Here is a 12,892-nt window from a genome sequence, read left to right as displayed (position 1 = left end):
GTTTCTGATTCTGTGTTTGAGGTTCTGGATGAAGTGTCTATAATATCACAAGATCCACCCAAACACCCAACATTCAAGAATGTTACTGTAAAGTTGTGAAGTTCAGTGTTTCATCGTTTTATTGGTCATTCCTGTATGTTCTTTGTCAAATGGAATCAAGCAAGCCTATCTAAGCAGTCCCAATCAATGACAGTTAACTCCAGCATTGATTTTATAAGCCATTTGGAAGTGAGTTTCTCTCTCAACTGGGGCCAGGACTCGCTACTGACACACTCGGATTAAAAATAAATAGTTTTAAAACTATGCAAAGTTTTTTTTTTTTAAAAGAGTGCTTCTTATTTTGAACAGAGTGATTTTATCTTCAGCACTGTTTTCACATTAAATCAACACAAAATAACGGCCTCTGACCGCCACGCCTTCCCTTCCCGTTCAATGCGAGGCCCAGTTTACCGGTCTGTTGTAACCCTACTGTGTGTGACATGCTTACTCTCATTTTCAAAGCTAATTTTATTTATAAAGCACCTTCCATGGCAAGCCATCCCAAGACGCTTTTAACAAGAAAAGTACAATAAAAGCAGTATGAACAATAAAAACAGCAAAAGTTTGTTTTAGAAGTTATTTAAAGAATGGAAGAAACTCTTGGAAAACCTGCACCCTCAGAGAAAATTAGATTTGTTGGTTTGCTCATGACAGCCTCTGTATTAAATTACTGTAGTGCTGTTATTGACCGGGACTCCCGCTTTATTTCACCATCTCATTGCGAAGGGGGTCCTGGCAAGAGACGGCAGCAAGAAATAACACGGCAAAGAGACCAATCATTCAACAGGACAGCAACAATCAGAAAAACACCAAGAAAAGGATAGAAAAGGCAAAAGATAGCAAATCCTGGTCCGGGTGGGTATTTACAGGAGTGTTGATCAGATTTTCAATAAATACTTACGTGATTGAAAAAGGGATTGTGAAGAGGCTGAGCTACCGAACGTTATATCTCGTGAACCACTTTCTAAATTTCTTTTTAGCTTTTTATGAACGTTTGCAATTGTCCAGCGCATTGCAGTTAAACAACTACAGCTCCCAGCATCCCTCACCATTGCCGCAGAGGCATGCTGGGAGCTGTAGTCCTAGCCAGGGCTGTACCGATTCACAATACAGTAACTATGGCAGTGTAGCTAGAATTGAAAAGCAGCTCCTGAAAAAGCAATAGCAACACAGACTCTAAATGATTGCAAACATCATACAAAGCTATGGAGGTCAGGAAACCCTGGTGAAGAGACTTTTACATTAACTTGTATTTTATAGATATTTTTTGAACAAAGTCGTTCATTAAAATATAATAAAAGGATTTTACTCAATAATAATAATAATAATAATAATGTACACCCTATTGACAGTGCTATGGCAGGTGAATCAGTCCCATGGTGTACACCCTATTGACAGTGGTATGGCAGGTGAATCAGTCCCATGGTGTACACCCTATTGACAGTGCTATGGCAGGTGAATCAGTCCCATGGTGTACACTATTGACAGTGCTATGGCAGGTGAGTCCCAGTGCTATGGCAGGTGAATCAGTCCCATGGTGTACACCCTATTGACAGTGCTATGGCAGGTGAATCAGTCCCATGGTGTACACCCTATTGACAGTGCTATGGCAGGTGAATCAGTCCCATGGTGTGCTATTGACAGTGCTATGGCAGGTGAATCAGTCCCATGGTGTACACCCTATTGACAGTGCTATGGCAGGTGAATCAGTCCCATGGTGTACACCCTATTGACAGTGCTATGGCAGGTGAATCAGTCCCATGCTGTGCTATTGACAGTGGTATGGCAGGTGAATCAGTCCCCCATGCAGGTGAATCAGTGTACACCCTATTGACAGTGCTATCAGCAGGTGAATCATTGACAGTGCTCCCATGTCCCATGTTCACTCTATTGACAGTGCTATGGCAGGTGAATCAGTCCCATGGTGTACACCCTATTGACAGTGCTATGGCAGGTGAATCAGTCCCATGGTGTACACCCTATTGACAGTGCTATGGCAGGTGAATCAGTGCTGACAGTGCTGGCAGGTGAATCAGTCCCTATGACAGTGCTATGGCAGGTGAATCAGTCCCCTATTGACAGTGCTATGGCAGGTGAATCAGTCCCATGGTGTACACCCTATTGACAGTGCTATGGCAGGTGAATCAGTCCCATGGTGTACACCCTATTGACAGTGCTATGGCAGGTGAATCCATTGCCAGCAAAACAAAACTTGATCCAAGTTGGCAGAACACTAGGTGGCCCTGTCTTTTCTTCTATACAGGCTGGCTGATCTAGCCTGTGTTACACGCGTCTATGGCAGTGAGGTAAGGGCCGTGTTGCGACCATGTTTAATGCCAACGCTGGACAACAGATATTTAAGATTGAGAACCACTTCTCCGATCGCCACGAAATTTGATAATAGCATAATTTAACATGTTCAGAATATCAGGTTCGGTTCGTCTGTCTGTCACACTTTCACATCTCGAACACAAGAAGTTATTCCACACACTGTAAATCATTTTAATAGACTTTACCAGGACGTCTCATTCCCTTACCTAACGAAGGTCTTTCTAACAACACTTTCCATGAAACGTGCAGCAACTGCGTGTGGGAAGGGTGCTATTGACAGGCTGGCTGTTTTGTTTTTAACCAGGATAGTGTGTGATCCAGAAATATGTGTCGCTTTAAAGGTCTGGCATGTGCTGGAACTCTGAATACGTTCCACGCTTATTTCAATACTGAAAATTAGGTAAAAGTTGAAGCTTGCAGCTCTTGGAATTCAAAGACTGCGGGAGGTCTTGTTTATCAGAGTCCTGACTTCTGCCTAATAAGAAACAGCTGCTGAGCCTGCCCTCCCTCTCGCTCCATCCATCTCTCAATTCCACTCAATTTAGTGCCAATAACTGTCTTATTGGCAGGACAAGCCACAAAAGCATCTTCAAGCTAATGTAGCAAATGTACAGATGATACATTGACCATTTCTATCTATATGAAAACTCGCTTAGACTGGGCACACGGTTCTGTTATCTTTCCTTTAAATGTTCCTTCATCCTCTTATCAAGAAACCGTCTCTTTCTTGAACTCAAGAGCATAATAATCATGCTTATCCCCTCGCCCCTCCTCTCGTACCCTGTCTTGAATCTGTCTCTCCTCAACTTCCCCCACCTTGCCTCTCTCCTGCTCTCTCCCCCTCCTCACCTCTGCTCTGTCCTCCTACTCGCCTCTCCCCCCTCCTCGCCTTCCCCCTTCCTCGCCTCTCCCCTGTTCTCTCCCCTCTCCTCGCCTCTCCCCTGCTGTGTCCCCCTCCTCTCCTCTCCCCTACTCTCTCCCCCCCTCCTTGCCTTTCCTCTCCTCATCCTTGCCTTGCCTCTCCCCTGCTCTCTCCCCCCCTCCTCTCCCCCTCCTCGCATCTCCCTTGCTCTCTCTCCCTCGCTCACTGTGTCTGTATTACTCTGCGTTAGGTTTGTGAAGCAGACTGACATTATGAAGATGGCACGCAGGTTAAACCTGATCTTTCTAATTTTTTTGGGAACGAACATTTTACAACCAGAGGGTAAGAAGAATTGTACATTAACTTTATCTATCTATCTATCTATCTATCTATCTATTTATCTATCTATCTGTCTGTCTGTCTACCTGTTGTGTCTAACACAGTGAGTGCTGGGTGTGGATGGGAAGGAGACGAGTGGGCGCTGTGGAAAGGTGTGTCGCTTTTTTTTTTTTAATTTTGTTTTCTAAAGTTTTGTTATTTTTGTGTTAACATAGCCCTATTTAATATTAATAATAATATTAACATTAATAATAATAATAATAATAATAATAATAATAATAATAATACGACTTTCCTGCCTCTTCCATCCTCCACAGTTTACACTCTATGAAAGAAAGTTTTTGCTCCACTGTATAATTTTGCTTCCTGTGAATGTACTGAAAAACGAAGCTCCTATAGTCTATAACTGAAATATGGAATTAGCATTTCCAATTACTATTTGCAGTTTCCTTTATAAAACTGGAGTGTTTCAAAGATATAGAAGCATAGGGGAAAGTGTAATGCTTGAGAGATTAAAAAACCCTTTCAGTGTCAGGCTATAAGCTATGAAGTTATTTATGTGCAAAAGTGACATTAGCTAGTGAATGAGTGACCACAACTCATCTCACTGTGCCCCTCTAGTGGGGTACTTTGAGACAGTGCATGGGGCAGAATGAGTCAATGTGTGTGAGAGGCCCAGATACAGGGCAATGGCTTAAACAGGACGCCATCCGTTTCATTTACATAACACCATTTATTAAACACGCTTCCCATCTGGCGTCTAATGTGCCCGGAGAACACTGTCCTTGGCAATGTGGCCCTGACTCTTTCTCCATTTACTGATAAGATATCTGGAATTTCTGGCGTTAGAAACTTGCCAGACATTTTTTCTGCTAGCACACGAGAAGCTGATTTCATAATCGTTGTCCTTGTCCTTTTTCTTTCAGTACTGTGCCAGTGCAGTAGCCCTTACGCTGACTTTTCTTCTCCTTTTGAAACAATTTCTTAGGAGGGTTAGCATTTCCTTTCATGGATGACTTTCTTTTTTTTATCTTTGTCTTTTGGAGTTATGGAGGGTTTCTTTGGTAGATTAGTGGCTCCATCTTCTGTATGGCATGGTGTGATCTGCTGGTTCAGATTGGAAGGAGCTGCTGATGTGGAAGGTGTAGAGGAAGGAGCTGCTGATGTGGAAGGTGTGGAGGAAGGAGCTGCTGATGTGGAAGGTGTAGAGGAAGGAGCTGCTGATGTGGAAGGTGTAGAGGAAGGAGCTGCTGATGTGGAAGGTGTAGAGGAAGGAGCTGCTGATGTGGAAGGTGTAGAGGAAGGAGCTGCTGATGTGTGGAAGGAGCTGCTGATGTGGAAGGCGTAGAGGAAGGAGCTGCTGATGTGGAAGGTGTAGAGGAAGGAGCTGCTGATGTGGAAGGTGTAGAGGAAGGAGCTGCTGATGTGGAAGGTGTAGAGGAAGGAGCTGTTGATGTGGAAGGTGTGGAGGAAGGAGCTGCTGATGTAGAGGAAGGAGCTGCTGATGTGTAGAGGAAGGAGCTGCTGATGTGGAAGGAGTAGAGGAAGGAGCTGCTGATGTGGAAGGTGTAGAGGAAGGAGCTGCTGATGTGGAAGGTGTAGAGGAAGGAGCTGCTGATGTGGAAGGTGTAGAGGAAGGAGCTGCTGATGTGGAAGGTGTAGAGGAAGGAGCTGCTGATGTGGAAGGTGTAGAGGAAGGAGCTGCTGATGTGGAAGGTGTAGAGGAAGGAGCTGCTGATGTGGAAGGTGTAGAGGAAGGAGCTGCTGATGTGGAAGGTGTAGAGGAAGGAGCTGTTGATGTGGAAGGTGTAGAGGAAGGAGCTGCTGATGTGGAAGGCGTAGAAGAAGGAGCTGCTGATGTGGAAGGCGTAGAAGAAGGAGCGCAGTGACGGTGGAGGTCTGCATTCAATGGTCTTGCAGCATCTCCTTTAAGAAAAATAAAGTAGAACTAACTTTAAGTCAGCTGAGTTACATGGTGGGTTTGCATTTAAAATAATAAAGAAAGATCTAACTGGGAAGATTAGTATAATTTATTTTTGTGTGGCTTCATCATATACAGGGTTACGGTTTTGTTTTCAGCACCCCAACTATAAAAATTGTTCCAGCGCCCCTGCTCTGAAATGTAGACTTGATGGCACTGATAACATTGTTTTTGCATTGTCAGTGTCACAGATGTGGGAGCGACGGGCACATGGGTACTGACAATGTCGACCCAAGGGACTTTTTCGACCTGAAAAAAGAAACAAGGACCAGGGGTCACAAATGGAGATTAGACAAAGGGGCATTCAGAACAGAAAATAAGAGGCACTTTTTTACACAGAGAATCGTGAGGGTCTGGAATCAACTCCCCAGTAATGTTGTTGAAGCCGACACCCTGGGATCCTTCAAGAAGCTGCTTGATGAGATTCTGGGATCAATATGTATATATAGTAGAGTTGCTTTTATACGTTTCATTCTCTCTCTTCCAACTCTGAATATTATGTGTTTTTATCCCCTGCTTCAGCCCAGGAGACGGAGCCCTGTCCTGAGAGGGCTGGGCCTTCAGAAAGGGGGCGTGGCTGCCCGAAGGCCTGTCTCCAGGACCAGGACTGTCCAATCAGGAGGAAGTGTCTCTGTGACGGAGAGTGTGGGTGGAGCTGTGTGACACCAGGTGGGAGAAACAATGCAATTTTGTATTGAGGGGAAAATGTGCATTTTGCTGACATATTTTTCAATTGAGTCTATTAATATATCTGATAATATAGCTACTCTCCTCTTTCTCTCATATCGCCTCTCTTTCTCTTCCCTCTCTCTCCTCTTTCTTCCTGTCTCCTCTCGTCTACTCTCTCCTCTCTCCAGCTCGCTCCTGCCCTTGGCCCCTCTCCTCCCCTCACTCTGTCTCTCTCCTCCTCTCCCCCTCTCCCTCGTTCTCTGCTCTCATCGAGGTGAGCTGTCAGGAAGGATTTGTGATGGCCGACGGGCGCCAGGTTCTGATTCGCCGTTGCCAAGGGGATCGACACTGGAGCGGGGCGGAGCCTAACTGTGTTTCTGTGTGTAAGTCTCAATGTCTGTCTAGATGTCCCCTCTCTGTCTTTTGCAAGGGTGTGTCCTGTCTACATTCTGTAGCAAACGTTTTTAAATGTTACAAATCTTGTAGCTAGCAATCTGGCCTGTCCTCGTTTGAGAGCTGTGTGTTGAATCTCGTTTGAGAGCTGTGTGTTGAATCTCGTTTGAGAGCTGTGTGTTGAATCTCGTTTGAGAGCTGTGTGTTGAATCTCGTTTGAGAGCTGTGTGTTGAATCTCGTTTGAGGGCTGTGTGTTGAATCTCGTTTGAGTGCTGTGTGTTGAATCTCGTTTGAGAGCTGTGTGTTGAATCTCGTTTGAGAGCTGTGTGTTGAATCTCGTTTGAGAGCTGTGTGTTGAATCTCGTTTGAGAGCTGTGTGTTGAATCTCGTTTGAGAGCTGTGTGTTGAATCTCGTTTGAGAGCTGTGTGTTGAATCTCGTTTGAGAGCTGTGTGTTGAATCTCGTTTGAGAGCTGTGTGTTGAATCTCGTTTGAGAGCTGTGTGTTGAATCTCGTTTGAGAGCTGTGTGTTGAATCTCGTTTGAGAGCTGTGTGTTGAATCTCGTTTGAGAGCTGTGTGTTGAATCTCGTTTGAGAGCTGTGTGATGAATCTCGTTTGAGAGCTGTGTGTTGAATCTCGTTTGAGAGCTGTGTGTTGAATCTCGTTTGAGAGCTGTGTGTTGAATCTCGTTTGAGGGCTGTGTGTTGAATCTCGTTTGAGGGCTGTGTGTTGAATCTCGTTTGAGAGCTGTGTGTTGAATCTCGTTTGAGAGCTGTGTGTTGAATCTCGTTTGAGGGCTGTGTGTTGAATCTCGTTTGAGAGCTGTGTGTTGAATCTCGTTTGAGAGCTGTGTGTTGAATCTCGTTTGAGGGCTGTGTGTTGAATCTCGTTTGAGGGCTGTGTGATGAATCTCGTTTGAGTGCTGTGTGTTGAATCTCGTTTGAGAGCTGTGTGTTGAATCTCGTTTGAGGGCTGTGTGTTGAAGGGCTGTGTGTTGAATCTCGTTTGAGAGCTGTGTGTTGAATCTCGTTTGAGAGCTGTGTGATGAATCTCGTTTGAGGGCTGTGTGATGAATCTCGTTTGAGAGCTGTGTGTTGAATCTCGTTTGAGAGCTGTGTGTTGAATCTCGTTTGAGAGCTGTGTGTTGAATCTCGTTTGAGAGCTGTGTGTTGAATCTCGTTTGAGAGCTGTGTGATGAATATTGTAGCTACAAATACATCACAGTGCCTCTATCAGTGGATCAGCAGGAACGCTTCATTTTGGTTTCCAAGTGTTTTGTAATCTCTTTTTTCTTTAGCTGAACTGACAGAGACTTGCCCCACCCCTGGGCAGATAGAGAACGGGTTCAACAGCGGGGGCAGATTCACAGCTGGAGCAACTATCAACTACAGCTGCAACTCGGGGTGAGAATGACGTCACAGTGTACCACAGTGTATTAACATTACCAGTGCCCAACCCGAGGGAGTGCTAATCATCTGTAAAATCCATTATCTCACCTCGTACTCACCTTTAATACATTATAATAACCATGACATCTTTATTTTTATATAGCGCCTTTCACAGTGGACTCCCATCACAAAGCGCTTTACAGAGGCAGGCTGTGATCTGTGCATTATATGTGGAGTCACTTCCAATAGGACGTTGATTTAATATCAACACAAGGAGGTGAAGTGACTTGCTGAGGGTCACACAGTGAGTCAGACAGTGGCAGAGGTGGGATTTGAACCCATGACTTTCTGGTTACAAGCCATGGATTTTAACCACTGGACCACACTGTCACTCTTTAATTAGGACTGCTAACCAAAGCTGTCTGTCTGTCGGCATTGCCACTGTAGTGCTTCTGTGTGTCTATTGGAGATCCATTTTTTTTTTTCAGATTTCAAATCCTCTGTGATATTTTTCCTGGTTGCTGATTTCCTTGATTTCTCTGACTTTTCTCCTCAGTTTTGAGCTGCAAGGCGTCTCTGAGAATTACTGCCAAGAAAACCAAACCTGGAAACATCCTGAGCCGATTTGCAGACGTGAGTCTAGTCTGTGTGTGTGTGTGTGTGTGTGTGTGTGTGTGTGAGTGTGCGTCAGTGTGTGTGTGTGTGTGTGTGTGTGTGTGTGTGTGTGTGTGTGTGTGTGTGTGTGTGTGTGTGTGTGTGTGTGTGTGTGTGTGTGTGTGTGAGTGTGTGTCAGTGTGTGTGTGTCTATGTGTCAGTGTGTCTATGTTAGTGTGTGTGTCTGTGTGTCTGTGTGTGTGTGTGTGTGTGTGTGTGTGTGTGTGTGTGTGTGTGTGAGTGTGTGTCAGTGTGTGTGTGTCTATGTGTCAGTGTGTCTATGTTAGTGTGTGTGTCAGTGTGTCTATGTTAGTGTGTGTGTCTGTGTGTCTATGTTAGTGTGTGTGTCTGTGTGTCAGTGTGTGTCTGTGTGTCAGTGTGTGTGTGTCTGTGTGTGTGTGTGTGTGCGCGTGTGTGTTAGATACAGTCACACAGTGTGTGTGTGTGTGTGTCTCCTCTCACTCCTCTCTCTCTCTCTCTCTCTCTCTCTCTCTGTTTCTCTCTGTATCCCAGCGGTGCACTGCTCCCCTCCTCTCGAGCTCTCCCATGGTTACCTGGTTGCTGTTCAGAGGAAGCAGTATGAGGCCGGGGAGGTCATCTACTACCTCTGCAGGAAGGGCTTCCTATTGGACGGCTCCAACCGCGTCATCTGCCAATCAAACGGCACCTGGAGCCCGACCCCCTTCTGCCGAGGTGATTTTTCGTCATTTAGTGTTTCTCGTATTTTATACCCGGTTATTATAATGATCTTTCTGCCCTTTTCTGTGCTGTTTAGCTGCCCCTGTTGTTTTTTGTTCCTGATTCATCACTGTTCTTGGATGATGGCATAGATTTTATTTTTAGTTTTTAAAGGTTTTTCATGATTTCTGCGGGTCTTGCACGCATTTTTGGCTTACTTTCTCCTTTTTCAAGATTTGTGTTATTTTCCCCTGATTTCCCTTAAAGTGGCCCATAGTAAAAGCACACAAAACTGTAATAAAGCACAGTGACCGCATGGTAAAGCATAGGGAAGCATTGTAAAGCACAGAGAGGTCTGGTAAAGCATAGGGAAGCATTGTAAAGCACAGAGAGGTCTGGTAAAGCATAGGGAAGCATTGTAAAGCACAGAGAGGTCTGGTAAAGCACAGGGAGGCATTGTAAAGCACAGAGAGGTCTGGTAAAGCACAGGGAAGCATTGTAAAGCACAGAGAGGTCTGGTAAAGCAGAGGGAAGCATTGTAAAACACAGAGAGGTCTGGTAAAGCACAGGGAAGCATTGTAAAGCACAGAGAGGTCTGGTAAAGCATAGGGAAGCATTGTAAAGCACAGAGAGGTCTGGTAAAGCACAGGGAAGCATTGTAAAGCACAGAGAGGTCTGGTAACGCATAGGGAAGCATTGTAAAGCACAGAGAGGTCTGGTAAAGCACAGGGAAGCGTTGTAAAGCACAGAGAGGTCTGGTAATGCACAGGGAAGAATTGTAAAGCACAGAATGGGAGAGGAAATGACTGTGAACATTTACTGTCGTAATATTTTTAAGGGTTCTGTTGATTTCTCCCATTAGTCCCCTGATTTGTCCTGCTTTCTCCCCTGATTTCAGCCCGCTGTGCAATCCCGGTTCAACGCAGCCGGGTCTTGTATAACAAGCAGAAGCTGTGGCCCTATGAGGTGCAGGGGGGGCAGGTGCAACACGGGGAGGGCGTGTCCTTCTACTGCCGGGACGAGGCGAGGCGCTGCAGCTACCCCATCCAATCAGAGTGCTTCGACGGGACCCTGCCACTCCCACCCTGCTATGAAGGTACAGCATTAGAAGAAGCCATCCCACACTTAGAGACATACATTAGTGGTAGATGCATTAACCCTCCTATTAGGTTTTTGGGTCTATTTGACTCGACTCTAGTTTCCAATTAGCTTAAATGCTGGTTTTCTTTTCATTTTCTGTGTAATATTTTATGGCTTTTCCTAAGTTATGGGTCACGAACTTATACACAGAAAACAGAGCATTTTGAGATGTCTATTTTTAGAACAGGTGCACAAATAAGATGTTTTGGAGTCACTGTGACCCCTGGCGTTTATCTGTGTAGATTTGTGTGCAGGAAAACAAGCAAACTTCTTCAATTTGTTATTTTATTATTATTATTATTATATTTGCATTGTTATTTCTGGAAATGACTGCACCTGTCTGGAGATATTTATAAACCAAACACAAATATATATATCTACAAGGCAGAGCCTAATTTTCACTGTCAGTATTGAAGAGACGGAAAGATTCTGGCTGAGGATCTCAAGCACAATAGAAAGAAAGCAACGTTGATGTACGGGTTAGTAAGCTGGGCTGAGCTGAGTGAGGGATGGAGGGGGGGTGATGCTGGGACGCCAGAATCACTGTCGAGCCCTCTTGAGGTGTGGTGGGCTAGTCAACAAAACACAGAGGATGGAAGGTGCTCACTTGAAGACCCCAGAGATGTACCCTACTTAGTTCAATCCAGACGGCTGTCATGCTGATGCGCTGGGGAGACCGCACTGGGTTGATCCCCGGAGCCAGCATCGCAGCCGTTGTGTGTGCTGATGCGCTGGGGAGGCAAAATGAGCCGATCCCTGGAGCCAGCACTACATTTCAGCAACCAAACCAGACAGGAGGATATCTACATCATCAGATGGAAAACAACGCAAATGGATGGAGATGCAGATAGATCACTTTAGTTTACTGTGAAGCTACATCTTAGTTTGGTGCTTACGCTGGCGAGAGCAGAGTTCAAATCAGCATGGAGTTTTAACGTCTACTGTCAATCGTGTTTCTTTCTTTCTTTCAGAGCCCACATGGCTGCAGTACAAGCTGTTCACAAACAGAGTGGTGTCTGAAATCAATCATTGTGACGAGAGAAACCAGTGAGGGGGGGCGGGGGGGCACAGATACATACACATTATTTTAATAAGCTCTGCCCCAAGTGTTGTGGAGGGAGAGCAGGGAGGCGAGAGAGAGAGAGGGAGAGGCCAGAGAGGGGCACAGATGCAAATAATTGCAATAAGAAAGCTGTACCCCACAAGTGCAGTGTTACCCCTACATGCTCAAAATTGAGTTTCTCTTTCGGACTTCAGAGACCCAGCTCACACTGAATGGAGTATATTAAAACAAGCACCAACAATGTCTGTATATAATCACTTCAAATAAATAAAATACAAACTCAAACACTCATTTATTTGTCGTCTGCTATTCATTAATACATGTCAGTTTTTCTTTATATCTGTCGGTCTATCTGTCTACCTTCCTGCTTATCTAACTGTCTGTCGATCTATCTGTAGGTCTTTCTGATACAGCACACAGAGAGGACGCTGCAAGAATGTAGTAAATTAACACAGACACCAAGAAGTAGGAATTATATTGCATTTTCCCCGCACTTACCCATCTCAGGTGCCCAATTACACACAGCCACCTCACACTCCATGGCAGCGGGGCATGATCTGGCCAGATGTCCCTGTTCATCATCAGTTCAGGACACAATCATTTCAGGACATCGCTAGATAGTGATAGTGGAATATTTCTCAAGGGCCATAGAAATAATGCACCTTTCAGGCAGATCTAGCAAAGAATTTAGAGCAAAGCTGAAGAGTCACTTTGCCTGATATGGCATTCCAGACCAGTCGGTTACAGATAATGGGCCACAGTTCACGGCCAGCGCTTTCCAATTCCGAGAGACGTATGACTTCCAGCACATGACCACCAGCCCATATTTCCCCCAAGCAAATGGAGAGGCCGATAGGAAGATCCTCTCCTGGCACTCCTGAGCTACAGAGTTACCCCAATAAAAACACCTGGTGTAAGTCCAGGACAACTACTAACGGGACTTACATCCAAGATGGTCAAAGCTAAGGAAGGTGGTTGAAGCAGAGAGGAAGGCAAAGGCAGCATATTCTTATTATAGCAACAAATGACATTCAGCCATTGCCAGAACTACAACCTGGTGATCTGTTGCGCATCAAACTGGATGGAGAAAGGGATGAAAACGCTGTGCTGTGGTTAAGGAGAAACATTCTTCACCGTTGCAGAGACAGGGAAAGCCGAATACAGGAGGAATAGGAGACACATCAAAGCCGAGGCTGAAGTTCCAGAAGAAGCAACCAACTGTTGAGGACAAATCAAGAACACGTGAAGGAGAGAAACCTCAAGCAAATGAGATTCCAACAACGGAGAATGCTGGAAGAGTCACAGAAAAAAAAAAGAGTTTGGACCACATGACACCTCCATCTAATATTCTACA

At 45.1% G+C, this 12,892-nt stretch overlaps 1 protein-coding gene across 1 annotated transcript; it reads left to right on the top strand.

Moving 5' to 3' along the window:
* Positions 1 to 728: 728 nt before the first annotated feature.
* On the top strand, positions 729 to 11,829 carry LOC121307290 (beta-2-glycoprotein 1-like). Its single transcript, XM_041239478.1, has 9 exons — positions 729 to 894; positions 3,483 to 3,574; positions 6,075 to 6,221; positions 6,410 to 6,604; positions 7,913 to 8,018; positions 8,560 to 8,636; positions 9,171 to 9,350; positions 10,234 to 10,431; positions 11,447 to 11,829. Exons 2-9 carry the CDS (start codon positions 3,505 to 3,507, stop codon positions 11,524 to 11,526), a joined length of 1,053 nt encoding a protein of 350 aa, XP_041095412.1. The 5' UTR covers positions 729 to 894; positions 3,483 to 3,504; the 3' UTR covers positions 11,527 to 11,829.
* Positions 11,830 to 12,892: the final 1,063 nt, after the last annotated feature.

This window comes from Polyodon spathula, chromosome 54, assembly GCF_017654505.1.
Source record: "Polyodon spathula isolate WHYD16114869_AA chromosome 54, ASM1765450v1, whole genome shotgun sequence".
Classification (NCBI taxonomy): Eukaryota; Metazoa; Chordata; class Actinopteri; order Acipenseriformes; family Polyodontidae; genus Polyodon; species Polyodon spathula.
The sequence above is the reverse complement of the archived record's forward strand: the minus strand, read 5'-3'. Positions and strand labels throughout refer to the sequence as shown.